A 16,772-nucleotide genomic window follows, 5' to 3' on the forward strand; every position below is an offset into this window, starting at 1 on the left:
GGGGAGATCCTGTGAGGGCTGGTAGTCCCAAGGAACCGGGTTTACTGCGTTGTTCGACGTGATGGTGGATGAGTTGTTCGACTAGGTGAAACTAGGAACGTAGCTTAGAAAGTTCGACCTTTTGATACAACGGTCTACACTCCTATATTGATGCCTGACTTGTAGATGACGAGCGAGGGCTTATGGACAGTGCGTCGTCCTGAAGATCGAGCGAGGAAGTCGAGAATGACCACTACCCCAAGCGAAGAGGAGCAGAGACTTGAATGAATAACCAGGTCGAACTTAGGGTTCGACCGACTAATGGTACAACTACTTATACAAGTACCGACTGCGCACGGACCATCGTGTCTATGTGGTCGTGTTAGTGAAGAAAGAAACGTAGTGGTACGATACCAGGCACGAAGTGCGCACGGACCCCATTATGTAAGCTACATAATGTTCAACCTGCGGGTGAGCGCTAAGACAGGCGCCAGTATGGGCGCTAGTAGTACAAGGAATAGAACGGAAAGACAAATGTTTCAATTTTGGCGGGGTCCTGAGCGCCATCCTGGTCAATTTCGTGGTATGGGTTTTGCAGGTGCGTCTCATCATGTCTGTTCCTCGGGCTGCGTGGCGCTGATGATGGTTGACTAGATAGAAACTCTCTTTGTCGCCTTCATACCGTGAGTGAGCGTGACCGGAAATCCACTTTGCTGCTGACATCGTGCTTTCTTGTAGCATAGTCATTGTCGCGAATTCCATGCTGGGATGCCACATGCTGGTGAGTCGCCTGATGCAGAAAAAGCACACTGTCATAATCTCACTATGGGTGTCAGCTGCACATTCAAAAGGCCGCTCGGCGTCACCAATACAGGGCACGAGGCCGCACACAGCACCGAAACAGGCGAGCTTTCGTAATTGACAGCATGGTTATCCCCAAGGCAGCACACGGGGAAGAAGAACATCCAGATTCTGCATATGAGCCAGACGAAGAAGCCCGGGACCTCTTCGACGCGCTGGATGCCCCGACACCCATACCGCTTCTACCAATTCATCGCCGCCCGCCGTCGGATGTACTCTCGGACGGGTTTGACTCTCCGATTTGCGAGACTCCGAGAGAGCTAGAGGAAGCGCACTACTTTATGGCCATCTAATGTGTACATATACTAGTACTCCCAGAACGGACTAACAGATATGATTCGAGCACTACCGCGTGCCAGGCCTACTACCTCCGCGCCTCGATCAACATCAAGCTTCCGCCAACTCTTCTCAATATCTTTGCAGTCTCGGAACAACAGTAGCATCCAAAAAGCACACTTCTCCCCCCACGGCCGTGCGACAGATGAGTCATGGCATCCCTTTGGATCTCACGCGCAATCTTAGGCCCAGCTTTGCAGACGTCTTCTTTAAAATAGCGTCAATGGTCGGCAGCAGGGGCCTGTTGAAAGGCATCGCAGGTAACCCAAGGTTTGGCGTTTAGTACTCTAATTCTGTATTTAGGGCAATGCGGCTGCATTCCCATTTTGACCAAACAAATGTCATATCACAAAGATTGAATTTGACATTTTCGGCCGTGATCTCATGTCACATAGAGGTCCACCTCGACGGCATGTTTTTCGAAAGTTTTGTGTCAGTCATCATAGGGGTGGAGAGGGTTAAGATTATGGGATCTGTGCTAAAATACATTGGGATATGTGAGTATCACCACCAGATGAAGCCTCCTCGACATCGGCCCCGGCGGGAAGAGGCGTGTATCAGTATGGGAACTCGAGCTAGATAATGAGATAAGTACGTCTACTTATTTGATTGCTCCTGAACTTAACATGTTGATGTGGGCAAGCGAACGCATACCGGATATAAAATCGCACGCTGCACTAATCGAACGGTCTTGCAAGGGGAGCGACCACCCATTCTAAGCTCGGTATTAAGCCACTACGCGAAAATGTCACCACCGGTCGTTTTGTACCAGTATGTTCGCGACTCAGCATTTTTCACTGAATCGCTGAATTCTTTGCAGTTATGACTTATCTCCTTATGCCGCCAAAATCAAGGATGTCTTGACACTGAAGAGGATTCCACACAACGGAGTCGAGGTAACATGTCGTGCTGATCATGGCAGCCGTTTGGTTAAAACAATTTTGAGGTGTCGTGGATTCTTCCCTGACCCGAGCTCTCAGAGATGCTGGGAATCCCTTACCGCCGAATCCCTGTCCTTGCGATAGGGAACGATATGTACTGCGACAGCAACATGATCGCAGTGGCTCTCGAGCGCCGTTTCCCCGCCACTGAAGGATACGGAACCTTGTTTCCCCCGCGAACGGGGATGAACAAAGTGGATAAGGGCATAATGAAGGCGCTATCCGTGTTTTTCATTGACAACACCCTCTTTCATGAAGCAACGGACCATATACCATACGAGCAGCTCACCCCTGACTTCATCGTGGACAGAAGTTCCGTGAGTCGTATGAAGTATCATTGGAGATCAGTAACTAACCCAGTCACAGTTCCGCGGGCACTATATTGACGTTCCCGCTATTGCAGCACGGCGGGAAGAGGTGAAGAGTACTCTCTCGTCTTGTCTGGTATGTGATCGCCTGCTACGAGATATGAACGTCGGACTAATGCCGAGGCGGTTTTGTAGCATCTCCTAGAGGAACAACTAATTGATGGCCGTGATTGGTTGCTTGATACCGAAGGCCCTAGTCTCGCTGATAATGCAGCGTACTTTGTGTTCTACTGGATGAGAGATTCCATGCGCTCCCTAGACGACCTATGGGATCCTGATACGTTTCCAAAAAGCTTGGAGGTGAGGGCTCCATTGACAGTCGCACGGAAGGAGGCACATGGACTCACTAGTGACTTAGTGGATTTCTCGTATGAAGGATCTTCTTGAAAGCCTCCAGAAGGAAAATGCCGCGCCGTTTAGATCCATTACTGGACAGGAAGCCGCCGAAATCATCAAGTCGTCGCAACCGGAGGATATAGACATCATCGGCTTCGACAGCGTTGAGGCGAACCGGTTAAACGTCGCCAAAGGAGCATCAGTGGCCGTCATGCCACGAGACTATGGTATGCTGCGTTGTCGCCCTTCAAGTCGTGACTTGCAGCTGAAATTTGGACTCTCAGGTCAAGTACCGACTAGTGGGAAGCTTCTTGCACTGAGCCGAGAGGAAGTTGTGATTGAGACTGGGAATGCGAACATCACAATACGATGCCATTTCCCGCGCTTGAACTTTTCTGTAAGCCCGAAGAGAAGCTCTGAAGGCTCGGCGAGATTATAATGCCCAGTATGTCATCCGACAAAACATGTACTTATACGATCAGTGTATGCGCAATTGATATACGACTTGGAATTCACTCACACCATTGCTGTTGCTCTGGTGTCGAACCCGTCCACCTATGCATATAATATACGTGCTGCAGACGGTTCCAAATAACCTGTTATTTGGTTACCTGTGAGGGCTTTTGAGCTTAGTCAGATTTTTGACAGTGCATCAGTTGCCGCCCGTGTTTTGTGGCTGAGATTGTGGCTGTCCGAGATGCCGCGGTGGCCCCGGTGGCTGAGCCTGTGGCGCTTGTGGCTGATTTAGTGGCTGGTATTCGCTTGTGCGAATCGACGCCCTGTATATCATGTTCACCACGGGACTGCTTTTGGCCTGTGATGGCTGAATTGTGAAATATGACTTGACGTCGATCTTAAGTTCCTTTGTGCAATGTTTTTGCGTCCTTCGGTGTCGCATCTCTTGCTGTGATGATCTCGCTCTTGTTCGGTGGCTCCTCTCGCGACATGTCGGCATCACTGTGGCTGCGTGCGCCACTTGCGGCGGCTGTTGTGACACGGTAGAGCTGCAGGTCACCCCACGGGTCGCTGAATTTCGAGGACAACTCTGATCTCTTCGGTCAATTTGAATCCACTCAAACACCCTGCGAGGAGTAGTTATTGTGTCTGCGCCGCAGTCTCTGTTTTTTAACAGGCTCCACGAGTTGCTCCTCAAAGAGAGCGCCGACAGGCCGAATTCTGTCGCCATCTAGCTGTTGGCGAACTCTCGGCATCCTCAATCCTCGACAATGACTCATCTGTGTCTACAATCTCAGAGGAAGAAGCATACGCTAATTCCACCCCGACTTCTGACTTAGCTGGCGACTCGGACGGCATCCGAACTCAGTGCCTCTGTCTCCGCATTTGAGTCTTGCCATGATCTCTGGCTTGGGCGACGTCGTTCATACCATTTGATGCCGAAGCCTTGTCTCGTACCCAGACCCATTGTATCCGCACCCGAGGCTCTCGAGTACCAACAGACCCTCGAGATTGAGAATACATGGCCCGAAATGCTCATGTATAGCATCATGATCTCACACAAGGCGGGCGCCGCCGGCGAGAAGGTTACTACGGTATTGAAGTTTCTCCTCTGGGGAAGGGCCCGCGCGTGCTCAATGTTACGACGAGCGTAAACGAGACGATCAAGCTCTACGCGTCTGACGGTACACAGGACACAGGTAAGCACACTCGTGATCTCAAGTACGATTGTCCACGTCGACGAGGAGCACCACCAGTATCACATACCTCTCCTGCACCACTGGCACACAACAAACACAACACACACAACGCATCTGCCACGGCACAACACATCGACGCCCGCGAGTCCCGCGACCGCGAACGGACACGCGCATCACAGTCCTGTGAACGGATCGACCGGGTCCTTCCCCGCCGTCACATCACATCCCCCGTCGCCTGTCCACCAAGCGTCCGAATTGGTGCCCCTCACGACCACTACGACAAATTCCTCCCAATCGTCCGTTGGCGCGCGCCCCTCCACGACAGGCTCTCATGTTGTGCCTCAATTACGACCATTGACGAGCAGCGAGAGCTTGCCTGTCAACCCGTCTCCGCTACCACCACCTCCGTTAGATCCAACAAAGGCTGAAATGATCGAGGCGTCTGTAGACATCGTCACTATGCTCAATATTAACGTGCCTATACATGCGATGCCAAGTCACTCACTAGAGGTCGGTATATGCACCTTTTGTTCCAGCGTAATGCGTCTATATTAATGGTCTTCACAGCCTATTCAAGTATCACACCGCAGCCGCTGGTCCGCTGGTCTATTCTCATCAGCAATGAGGACGGGCACACGTCCGAGCTTCGTTCCTCCCTCTCTCTGCACGTCCTTGATAAAAGGCTTTATGATGAAGCACGGGCGGCGACGTTGCACACACGGCGGCCTCGGCCCGCAGAACATTGACGGAAGCCAAGCTGTAGGCACACACGGTGAGGAGCCTGAGGAGGACAATGACCTACCCTTGTACCCCGCGCATGTATGCGATCGCGTCGCCAACGCGTACCGCCCTGAGGCCGCCACCCTACGCGTCGTCCATCCTTGGGTCGTGCAAGGTGTCTCCCCCACACTCCATCCCCCGCACTCAAAGGGCTCCTCCGGGGCGCGTCGTCTGTGAACCTCACGAGCCTCGGTACGCCGCAGCGGATGGCGAGTCCGGAGTAGCTGTACTACGCGTGCACGGAGGTGCCGGACTACAGCATCGCGAGCCGCGGCTTACTCGTTGGGGGCATTACCCCGCTATCGAGCCTGCGCGGACTACCGAACTACGAGGACGCGGCGGCGATGCGTGGCGTGGAGCGCGGCCTCTCGCCCGGCGAGCGAAGCTTCAGCGATATGGACCTCGCGGGCATGTTTGCGTCTGCGCAGCGCGCGCGGCGGCAGCAGCAGCGCACGCCTCCGCATCCGTCGCAGACTTCCGCCAGCACGCCTCCGCCGCCGTCACCGCCAGCAGCCTCTGTTGTCCAGTCACAACACCGATCTCTGGCATTCTCGTCCGTTTTCCCCTTATACACTGGATGCGGACACCATCCTCGTCGATGTGGATACCCGTATTCAGATCCTGGAATCGGTTGCGTTACTACCACACGCAGACAGGGAACAGTGTGCTGCCTTCATTGTAAAAGGAATTGTGGTCTGTCATACAATAAATTATTACTTTACTGTGCACGCGTGTATGACATTAATATACACTGAGACATGTTTTAAGTGTTGCTAAGTGGTTATTTGGAATGGGCGGGCGCAGCTGCCAACATGACCAAGTACACATCTTCCGCAGTAGATCAGAGTCCGAGGATAACACGTGACCCGAGTTGAACTTTACGGGAGGTCGTCCACGAGACCTCTTGCGTGGATGCCATCCTATCAGACCGAGAGTTCGAGGCTACCATACAAAGGCCCAGAGTGTACGTATACGGTACACCAAAGGGCTTCACACCAGATTCACCAAGGTAGGTGATGAGAAAGTCATAAAGGTATGTGATCACTATCTGTGTCTTGTATGCGATATCAACTAGATACAGCGTCATTGCTCAAATTCTGTATAGATTGAGTTCACAGTGCATATGCCGCCCTCAAGTTCGATGCGAAAAAGATAAACGTATGTTCAGCAGAAGCAACCCACTGTTAGCTGCCCTGTGCGATTAGTCAAGACATGGGAATAGTCGAGTAAGCCCAAGGCTGACACTTCATGCTTAGCCTCGGTGCCGCTGCTGCGAGGTCTTTTGGGACAAGTGTGGTTACCTGTGCTAAGCCAGTTGTATGCCGCGGCCTACAATTTTGATATCCGGGATACTTTGGACTTTTGTGGCCGCGTGTTAATGACATTCTGTTAAAGTTCGTCCGAGACCCGAAGCGAGAACGATCAACGAAGATATATCGCGTTTGTCTGAGCTCTGTCAAACGCGTAAGGAACATACAGGATGGCTCGCGCAAAGTCTGCGAGGTACTACAAACAACACCAAATACGATGGCGTGCGCTCGCCACAATTCCAAGTTCCAACACATTCATCCGACTTCTCCGCGAAGCCAATGTTAGCATATGGCGAAGAGAACGAGGCAGCAATACGAAACACGAGTATGCCAAGCCCATCGACTGCATTTCATGCGGCGGTTCAATCTGCAGGAACGGTCCGGCACATCGCCTCTATTACCCCTTTTAGATCAATGCAGGTTGTAGCACTGCTGCATCCAACTACTGATGCACCGGAACCGTTTCCTTAGCCAGAACAGCTCTCCGACCCGGAGCCCAAGGGGCGCTCTTAGTCTCGCGCTGCTGTTCCGACAGGAGTTTGAGTCACCCACGGTCTCAGAGCGCCCGTCTCGGACGCGTTATTAAGTATTTGTTGTTTCAGCTTGGGGGTCCAAGTCTGCTGGCGTACCTGCACATTTCACCCCCATATCCTGCGGACGGTGTTGTCGCCGCACACAGCCAGAGTCGTAATGTGGAATGTCTTTAGAGGCGGCGACTCTCCGCCGAGTTGGGTCACATCCCCTTCGAGTCCATTCTCCCAAGCGCCGGGCTATTTTCAGGCGCCCTTGTACGTTCATTCGCACCAAGTATACATTGTTTAAATTGTATTGATTGTGTCTGTTTTCTAGTGCCTTTGCCTCGTGAGCGATCTCCACTCCGTAATCATACATGTTTATCATTCTCGATATCCAGACAAGCTGCGTTTGGCTATCCATCACCGCCACTGCCAATCGGAGCATCTTACGGCGCTTATAGTCCATAGTAAGTGTTTATTGCATCCGCTACTATGATTTTGCTTCATATATTCATACCCTTTCAGTGGACACGAACAAGGGTATGTCCCAAATAGCAATCGATGCATTGACATTGATGTAAAGTTTAGGACTCGAGCTCTTGTGTCGACCACGCAGAGAACAGTTGTCACCACCATGCACACGCACCATCACTACAGTAATCATCATGTTCATGTGCATCGCGTGAAACAGTCTCATAGTAATGGCAACGAGAAATCGTATCGTACGTTGTTCAGAGAAGCAGTCACCCTTGAATTCGTACAAACTATCGTGCGATGACAGAAGCCAAGACGCAGCCTACTCAGAAATTGCAGTCGAATGGCGCTCAGTCCCGGCAACCCAAGTCCAAGCCGAAATTCTCCAAATGCACAGGAAGAAAGAAGGCGCTTTGTGTGAGGGAGCTTGCTCGCGGGCTGAATATTCATTTATCCGGACGGTCTCTAGATTGGGATCAATTACAAAGGCCAACACAACGAACTTCATGGCTGTGTAAATGACGCTAGGAATGTGCAGCGCTTCCTTATCAGTAAGTTTTGCCTTTGTCAGCGTGTGCTCTCCTTGATCACTTATCTCTGCCACAGAACACTATAACTACCGAGAGGAGAATATCTTTCTGCTCACGGATGATACACCCAACCTCCACCATCAGCCCACGCGAGCAAATATAATTGACGCAATGCGCTGGCTTGTACGCGATGCTCAGCCGCATGACTCCCTTTTTCTCCACTGTACGCTTCAAGGCTAACTACATGTAGCAATAATGTGCTCATTATCATCTGCGCAGACTCGGGACATGGTGGGCAGACGAAAGATCTCGACGGCGATGAGGTTGACGGCCTAGACGAGGGTATGTGAGATATCGCGTCAGTCTTTCTATTTCCTAACCATCTGTGTTGTTAGTTATCTTCCCGGTTGACTACAAATGGACGGGTCATATCGTGGACGACGTGTGTATTTGAAACTCGAACACACGTTCATTGTGTTGTAATGACGTCGTTTGATCAAGGAAATGCATAAGATCATGGTACATATCAGTTCATCTCGATGATTGAACGTTATTCAATCTAAGCATAGGTGAAGCCGCTACCACGGGGCTGTCGTCTCACGGTAGGTGCGCCAACATTTTCACACATACTTCAACCTAATTTTAACGGGTGTCAGGCTATCTTCGACGTGAGATACTTAATTCGTTGACTAGTTCGAGTTATTGATACCGCTTCTCTAGTCATGTCACTCTGGATCTGCACTTGGTATGTCCTAATTCCTGCGCTCTTTCTCGAGTCGCGTGTTGACTTTCTAGTCCAGATCTACCTTATGTTGTAAGCTTGCTGATATTGCTGTTTTATAATTGGTAACGAAACTCTTCTCCAGTACCATACGAATGGTCGACAGAAGGGACACAGCGAAGTCACTCCGAGCCATGTGAAGGAGAAGTACACCGAGGCGGACGTCGTGAGTGGCCTATCTAAGAATACACTTCCATGCTGAGCGAGGGCAGGTCTCCTGGAGTGGCTGCTTGGATTCTCAGACTAGTGCCGATACGTGGGAAGCAGGCGCCGCGGTCGGTGCCATGAGCTATGTATGTCAGCTCCCCATTCTTAGACACTTCATATTGAAGCGACAATTTCAGGCCATTATGAAGTCCTTAAGTTTGTCACTTCATTCATTTGTCTAAGATAAGGACTGATGTTTCGTAGCGGACAAGCCCAACCAGACATATCAACAGCTTCTAGTGTCTATCAGGTCTATTCATATCGCCGTCCCATATTCTGCTAGTAATACTTAACATTGCGTCCATTAGGGCCATCCTCAAGAAGAATTACAGTCAGAAGCCACAACTATCCTCGTCTCATCATATCGTGAGCGATATTTCCGTACGGCCAGTGTAGACGCTCACTTTATACTAGGATACAACCCGCAAATTTATCATGTAACGCTGTGTTCATCACGTCTTTGTGTTGTCTTCCTATCGCTTTGATTTCGCTATGACGACGCTCCAACTATGTACAGACCGCATTGTTATGGCAAGCAATTCTAACGACTCATATAAGTATCCGTGTTGCAATAACGATGTACAGTATCTATCGAATACACTAGTGTTCCTGTTGGGTTATAATACATGAATCCGTGATAAGAATGAGGGCCTTGCGTGGATCACCAAACGATGAAATGCAATGCGCTCACGATCCCTTGAAAAAGACGTGGGGGCGAACAATAGGATGCTCGATGACGGACTTCCAGAGCGCTCGCCAAGAGAGAGGATTTCCCTGATGCAAACGCGGAACGATCGTGGTAAGTCTTCACACCCGTAGATTTATCAAGAAAATGACGCACCTGGTCTCGAAGCATGACACAGAAACCTCCCTCTTTTCCAGCGTAGCTAAAATCCTCGAGCTCCACCCAGCCCTTGAAAAGTAGCCGGCGCGGGTCGTGCCCACCGATCCGCATACGCAACATTATGTCCTCAACACCATCTCTTGTTGTCCCAAGCTCGACTTCAACAGCCTCTTTCCACTTCACGCCAAGGTCCGTGAGGGCCTCTTGGATGAGCGGTAGCAAATCGTATGGCCCAACTTGCGTGTAGAAGCGCGTGAGCTGCGGCATGTACCGAGTTCCGTTTTGCGTTTGTGACTGGGGCCCAACGTCAGTCTACAGTCAAACGGCAACGAAGATTCCTACAAAGAGCAGTAGCGACTGCGTGAATTGCGTACGCTGCGCAGTAGCCATAATCTGGTCTCCGTCGGGGTCGACATTGCTGCGGCGAGTAAGCGGGGTTAGACTACTTGAAGGAGTGATAGGCGTAACGACATACGCTGAAATGTCTGGATTGGCAATTGCGAGATCGCCAGTGGCGCGCAAGGATTGCATAAGAGAGTCTGCCAGAAAAGACAGGCCGTGTCGTGCAATCTGACTTGGCCTGGATGCAACACGTAAGAATGAACGGACAATCTTCGCGCACTAGATCTATAACGGACCGTATCATCCACGGATGCGCACACACATCGCCCAGTGACATCCGGCGCGATGGCGCGAGGGCGAGCATGCCGGTGAGAAGGGCTAATACGATACATCCCGCAAATCTGAGTTTTCTTGATTGTACAGAGAAAGATATGGCGACTTACACAAGACATCATTACCGAACGTATTCCAAGGCGCCTCATTGAAGCAGCGCCCGGTGATGTATTGCGCATATTCGTAGCTGCGCTTGGTCGGCTCGTCCCATGGAGTATCTATACCCAATTAGCATTAGGAAATACAGTGGCACGAACAAATCAACTTACTTCCGGCGAGCATGGCATACAGGATGACACCGGCACCCCAAACGTCGATGGGCTCGGCAGAATATGGACCATCGATGGCGAGCTACAGGTTCTTGAATGCTTAAATGCCTAATCGCGTGAGGCTGCTATCTGCACTCACCTCAGGGGCCATGTACGGCAGACTCCCGACGCGATCGGTGAGCAAGCGGGTCTTTCCCGACTCTTTGAGCATGTATACAGAGCATAACCCGAAGTCGGAGATTTTGAGAACCCCTGCCCCATCGAGCAGCAGGTTTTCGGGTTTCAGATCCCGATGGCAGACACCCTCTCCGTGCATGTAAATCTGTGACAACAAGATTACGTTAATATCATGTGAGACGGTAGATCATACGCACGAGGCCAGACATCATCTGCAGGAAATAATAATGCGCCATTTCTTCTCCGATACCGATGTTAGGGGCTAAATATATATCAAATCAGCGACGGCTCGAACTACACGCTTTGTGGAGGTACTAGCCGATTTTGTCAAATAAATCGCCTCCTGCCGCAATCTCTAAGAGCATGTACAGTCCAGGGGTGTAGATTGAGGCCACATCAGGCTCAACCTTGACCGCGCTGATGAACGCGAGTATGTTCGAATGCTTGAGATTCGTGTGTACGCGCATCTCTTTGTCCAGTGCTTTTCGCTCTTGTTGGGTCGTCTCCGGCGTTAGCAAGACAACCTTGCATGCTGCGACGCGCTTGTCCTCGAAATGGACCGCACGCCAGACCCTGGGACATGATTCAGTCAAAAAGACTAGTATGATTTGAGGTTGACGGCTTGGAAACAAGCAAGAAGGGCCTTGTACAACGCATTAAGTCCTACAACAGCGAATCTGGCTCAAAGATGCACAGCGTCATCCGTATCGCAGGAGGAAATGGAACATAACTACGGCAATTGAGACTGTCTTCGCATATCAAGAACATAATTTTCTATCCGCGATGGTCGGGCTCATCACAATGTCTCCCGCGACGCTAATGGCCCCCAAGGAAGGCCGCTCGGCGGCACACTAAATCCGCGTTGGTACACTTTGAGAAAAGGGGGCTCCACAGCCACATCACGACATACACTCACGATCTGCGCAAGTGGCAGGGCCACCACAGTGAAACCGACTAGACAACTGCAAGAGTGATACTCTTTCGCAGCGGGAGATAGTAACAGTCTAGAAGAGTTGCTGCTACTGTGCTAATTGTTCCTCCATCATCAGTCAGCTCATGAGTGAGAAGCAGTGCACCAAATACTGAGAAGATGGTGCGTGAAGAATTAGACTGAGAGTTTCCTTGCCGAGTCACCTCGCCGTTGCGCCTTAATTATCAAGAGCACAGGAGTCCGCAACGGCGAGTGAGCAATGTCTGCGAATCCAGACTCGGAAAAGGACAAACCAGAAACTTTGCTTCCTCGCCGAGGACCTCATTCAGTTGTTTAGAGCGACACTCACGTTGAAAACCCGCCTCCCCCTATCTGTTCATAGAGCTCATAGCCTGTAAACTGATTATGAACTAGTTGGCAATGCAATATGTATCAATAATTTACCTGATACTCTGGGAAATTTCAGCCTTGTTTTGGTTTTCATTGTAGCAAGGTCAAGAACAAAGACACAGGCCTGTGGCGTGCCACGCGGTGGGACGCGAGGACGTGAACGCGCGAGTCACACATCACGGGACCAAGAGTCACTCACGGCAGAGCGTCACGGGCGGGGCGCTGCCGCCCGTCAATATTTCAATGTTAGATGCTATTGTCAATGTTACGGCAATCAGTCCCTAAATTAGACTGCTACCACCGCGATGTACGACGAACGGCACTTTCAAGCCAGCGAACATGCTGAGAGAATAAGGGTGTGGAAACGGAATCCACATTGTATCTCCCCAAGAAGAATTGAGGCGAGGCCATTGATCAGACACTCACAAATTCTGAAGATTAACCCCGCTCAGGAAAGGGGCTCGGCTCGAGACTAGCGTCTTCTGATTTCGTGATGGTGCGACGCGTCCCTCAGCCGAACGCAGGTCAATCTTCTCGTTATATTGCGATGTCACTCTGAATATTGAAGACATTTCTTGGCTTCACCCTTTTCCTTGAGGCCATAGGCTACAGTGACGTTCATTAACTCTGCCCACGCTCGCATCAAGACGAAAAGCACTGCGACGTGTCTCTGAGACCAACTAACTTCTCGTCCCAGCGAGTGTTCCGCATAAGACATAGACGCATATCTGCGCTATGGTCCACTGGCAAGATCCCGATGTCGTACTACTTATCTCCTTTACTTTCAGCCAAATGCTGGTGTTTACGCTCGGCCTCTACGGGTGCGTAATTACAGCGCATTGGATTGGATTAACATTGTGTCCTTAACTTGTCCTATTCAGCTGGCAGCTTCTTATAACCTTTCACTACGTCGAATGGCCACTACTTACGCGCAGATTGAATTTCAAGCCCATATACGTAAGTGGAAATTCACGCATTTAGGACATTATGATTGATTTCTGCTGGCAGGTACCTTATCTGTTAGGCCGCTACTGTCTGTTGTCCGTACTAATAGCTTTGTGAGCTATTCCAGCCTGTCATGCATGCTTATTTTATGACCCAGATTCTGGTAGAGTCATCATCACGCAAGTCCCAGAGCCCTTTGTTGACTGTGGGGGTCAGTGAGCATATCTTCCCGCATGCTCGTGGCTCGCAACTAATTCTACTGGCAGTCGGAATGAAGTGCCTTTCGGTAGGTGACTGACAATGGCAGGTGTGTTATCTGACCGTGACGGAACGCATGCACAGACAATAGGCAATATAGCGGGTGCTTGCGCCAGTGCCAACTTGTTGATGCGGTCGTGCGTTATATTCAATCTACTTATCTCACGGTGCTGATCCTGCAAGAACTCAAGATGGGCATTGTGGACGCACAAACGCTGGGTTCAATTGACTCTCATGGTGCTCTGCATTGCCCACATCATCATTAGTTTCATCGGTGAGTGGAGACTCAAGCTCATGTGCTACGATGAAAACTGAGATGTCTGTTTAGTCGGTCTTATGAATGTCAAGCCTACTGAAGATAATCACACGTTGTGCGGTGCAGTGACTTCTGATAATCATCGTGAACTTGCCATATTCGTGGCCTATAGTATGTCGTATCGCCGCCGCTGTTCACATTTCGAGCGCTAAGCCATTGACCACAGCTGTTTTTTTCGACATCGTCATCCTATGTTCAACGCTCTTTGGCTTAGGGCCAAAATCCCGTTTGGGTAACAGACGTTTGTGGGCCGTCGTACACAGGCAGGGCATTTTATATGTGGTCACGGCTGTCGTCGTCAACGTTCCCTCTCTAGTACGTCTATCAGTCTCAGTCACAGCTCAATTCATCTCACCCTCTGAGAGGTTTTTACACTTGCTGCTCTTAATCGTGCGTGCACCGCGTATTTGAGGTGTTCGCCGTCACGCGTTGTACTAAACAATTGGGGTAGCCATCATGGATATATTCTTTTCAATCCCGGGTATGTGACATCCCAGCTTCTTCTGATCGATCTTGACTTTCTACCTATTCAGCCACGATGATCAGGTCGGTTTGTCTGACTCATTGATGTATTTCGAGCCTAACACATCACAGTGTCATAATATCGTCTGCAGCCTTTATCTCCCTCATGAACCTAAAAGAAGATGACTCTAGGTACGTACCTCGTGGTCTTAGTCGTTGTAAGTAAAGGGTAGTTGATGCCGACGCCTCGCTTGCCAGTGATCTGAGCGAGAGACAGGGCGAACGTCAAGAGTTGACCGACATGAGTACTGCAGCCAAAGGCAACGGGCAGTTCACGACGAATGTGGAGATCACACCGTAAGCCTCTTCCTCGTTCCTCGTAATGGGAGTCATTGACAACGCGGTTGCTTCCACTTAGTTCCCTCTTCCTTAATTCGGGTCATATGCCTATCAACTTGTCGACTGACTCCTTCGACGAATCTCCTCAGTCAACGTCTCGGTCTACAAAAGATGGCGGGTACGATCTACACTGCGGCCTTCCATCCCGACCTCCTGGCGACCTTGGCTCAGCTTTCTGATTATGAGATGCTGTCAGACGGCATAACCAACAATATCAGGCGACGGAGCTGGAGATCGCAGGAGTTAAACATACCATATTGGGAATAGAGCTCTCTGCCGGGAGCGTACTCAAAGCTCAAATACTCTATTTTACTTTCTTGTCCTATGGTTTGCTTATAATTGCAGACATTATACAACTTTACTCATGGTCAGGGTTCGTCTAGTGACTTCGATTTCCGGATCGTTCATGACAAGCCATCGAGACAGCAATGGCGATATAGTCCAGCTTACACGCACTACGGACAGACGACGACTGCGGAAGCGTATGTGCGTTTTACAATCCGCGACATGTATAGAAGCTTTGATAGTTCATTGCCACCAATTGAGAAGATCTACGCTGAGGTGCTGTGCGTACGAGTCCTGAACTACAAGGGAGGTTACACGAGGGTTCGAGGCAGATATGTGGGGTATCAGATGTCGTGCATCTGTACTACCCAGCCTTCAGTTCATACCAGTGTGGAGATGATCCTCTAGTTATTTCAGATGCTTATTAAGCCATGGTTAGCATTATGCAGAATCGAGACTCACTTGCTAGAATCATAGTCTGAACGCTATTCAAGTCTAAATTGCTGCCTGCGCGCTATATATATATGTCGAAGCAAACGCAATTTACCCAAGACAAAAACACCAGGCGCCCACACGTGACTTCAACGCCATCTTTTCTTTTACATATACACTGAAACCTAACCTAACCTAATGCCAACCTAACTTAACCTGACTTAACCGAACCTAACCAATCCTAACCAATCCTAACCTAATCCTAACTGAACCTAACTGTAACCTAACTGTGACCTAACCACAACTCAATATTAAATGTGTGAAAAACGACTTTGAAGTTGAGGAGTATTGAAAATAAAAAGGATTCAAGGGTATTCTAACCTCCATTTGCTGAACAGAAGGAGCGGCGTTACCACTAAGCCAACAGGGAACTGTTCTTAAGGAATATAGGATCATTATATGGTCCACATGCTCAATTTGGAAGATCATCAGATTAGATCGGTGTTTTTGTGTTGGGTAAATTGCGTTTGCTATATGTCGAGGCTGACCTGTCTTTACTTCACTTCAGATGACATCTGTCCATTTCACGTAGTTAGTTCTTGTGCGGTCCCCGCTCATTTGCGTATCGTGCCAGAATTGTGCCAATCTGCGAGCATGGGTTCCGCCACCGGTCTGCATCTCTAGGATTGCCGTACTCCGTGATACGAACGGCATGAGTTGCCGGTGGCGCGGCATGATGGTTGCGGTGGCTGACCTTTCGCTGATGCTGACACTTTTCGCGCTCCTGCGTTACCGTCGCACGTCTCCTTTACATTTTGAGAGATTCGTGCTTACATCGTGGGAGAGTCCGCTCGACTGATAAACAGGAAACGCAGCAACCAACCCGTTAGCCTTGTTTATCTGAGTTGAATTAGCCTCTTTCACCCATCATGGAGAGGGACCCCTAGCGCGCACGTACGGGTAGAAGAGGTTGTTCACCGGTTCACAGGAAAGACACGAGGACACATCGGAATGCTCACTGATTGACTCGTGGATAAAGACATAGCTTGCTGTGCACAGTGCTGGTAGCATTACAGAAGCCTCAGCCACCTCATATTCGTCGGAGCTGTAATGCCCGACGCCAGTCTCCATAACGCACATAGTTACTTATAAGCTCCCATCGCCTCCCCGCCGCTACAGATCCTCGAAACTTTAGAAACTGCCGTTATTCACCACATCATGAATTGTCTTCCTCCCTCTCAAGATTTGAGGTCCGAGCTAAGTACGGAGTCGGTAAGAATTCAAGGAAGACGTGCGCTTTAGACCCCTTGACGCAG

At 50.1% G+C, this 16,772-nt stretch overlaps 4 protein-coding genes across 4 annotated transcripts; 3 read left to right on the forward strand and 1 right to left on the reverse strand.

Moving 5' to 3' along the window:
- Nucleotides 1-435: 435 nt before the first annotated feature.
- On the forward strand, nt 436-1,133 carry POSPLADRAFT_1046657 (hypothetical protein; the record flags this gene model as incomplete). Its single annotated transcript, XM_024479089.1, has 4 exons — nt 436-450; nt 634-662; nt 718-760; nt 816-1,133. 4 exons carry the CDS (start codon nt 436-438, stop codon nt 1,131-1,133), a joined length of 405 nt encoding a protein of 134 aa, XP_024339091.1.
- A 1,025-nt stretch (nt 1,134-2,158) lies between these two features.
- On the forward strand, nt 2,159-9,697 carry POSPLADRAFT_1181417 (hypothetical protein; the record flags this gene model as incomplete). Its single annotated transcript, XM_024488834.1, has 25 exons — nt 2,159-2,434; nt 2,484-2,561; nt 2,862-3,048; nt 6,184-6,220; nt 7,129-7,253; nt 7,276-7,354; nt 7,416-7,427; nt 7,480-7,548; nt 7,607-7,621; nt 7,670-7,803; nt 7,863-7,972; nt 8,025-8,106; nt 8,162-8,308; nt 8,365-8,427; nt 8,481-8,527; nt 8,655-8,687; nt 8,742-8,753; nt 8,806-8,830; nt 8,886-8,899; nt 8,952-9,032; nt 9,079-9,159; nt 9,211-9,229; nt 9,278-9,323; nt 9,382-9,439; nt 9,488-9,697. 25 exons carry the CDS (start codon nt 2,159-2,161, stop codon nt 9,512-9,514), a joined length of 1,857 nt encoding a protein of 618 aa, XP_024339092.1. The 3' UTR covers nt 9,515-9,697.
- Nucleotides 9,698-9,760: 63 nt separating this feature from the next.
- Nucleotides 9,761-12,931, reverse strand: POSPLADRAFT_1046659 (hypothetical protein; the record flags this gene model as incomplete). Its single annotated transcript, XM_024479090.1, has 12 exons — nt 9,761-9,847; nt 9,915-10,211; nt 10,260-10,335; nt 10,393-10,497; nt 10,556-10,637; nt 10,703-10,810; nt 10,862-10,943; nt 11,001-11,183; nt 11,236-11,300; nt 11,358-11,611; nt 12,319-12,368; nt 12,803-12,931. 12 exons carry the CDS (start codon nt 12,929-12,931, stop codon nt 9,761-9,763), a joined length of 1,518 nt encoding a protein of 505 aa, XP_024339093.1.
- Nucleotides 12,932-13,094: 163 nt separating this feature from the next.
- POSPLADRAFT_1046660 (hypothetical protein) lies at nt 13,095-14,918 on the forward strand (the record flags this gene model as incomplete). The annotated part of the gene is made up of 10 exons (XM_024479091.1): nt 13,095-13,180; nt 13,241-13,316; nt 13,746-13,836; nt 13,891-13,989; nt 14,045-14,193; nt 14,244-14,268; nt 14,330-14,359; nt 14,493-14,532; nt 14,608-14,697; nt 14,759-14,918. The coding sequence occupies 10 exons, from the start codon at nt 13,095-13,097 to the stop codon at nt 14,916-14,918; spliced, it is 846 nt and encodes a 281-aa protein (XP_024339094.1).
- Between the last annotated feature and the right edge of the window lie 1,854 nt (nt 14,919-16,772).

This window comes from Postia placenta (genome assembly GCF_002117355.1).
Source record: "Postia placenta MAD-698-R-SB12 unplaced genomic scaffold POSPLAscaffold_7, whole genome shotgun sequence".
In the NCBI taxonomy this organism is placed as follows: Eukaryota; Fungi; Basidiomycota; class Agaricomycetes; order Polyporales; family Adustoporiaceae; genus Rhodonia; species Rhodonia placenta.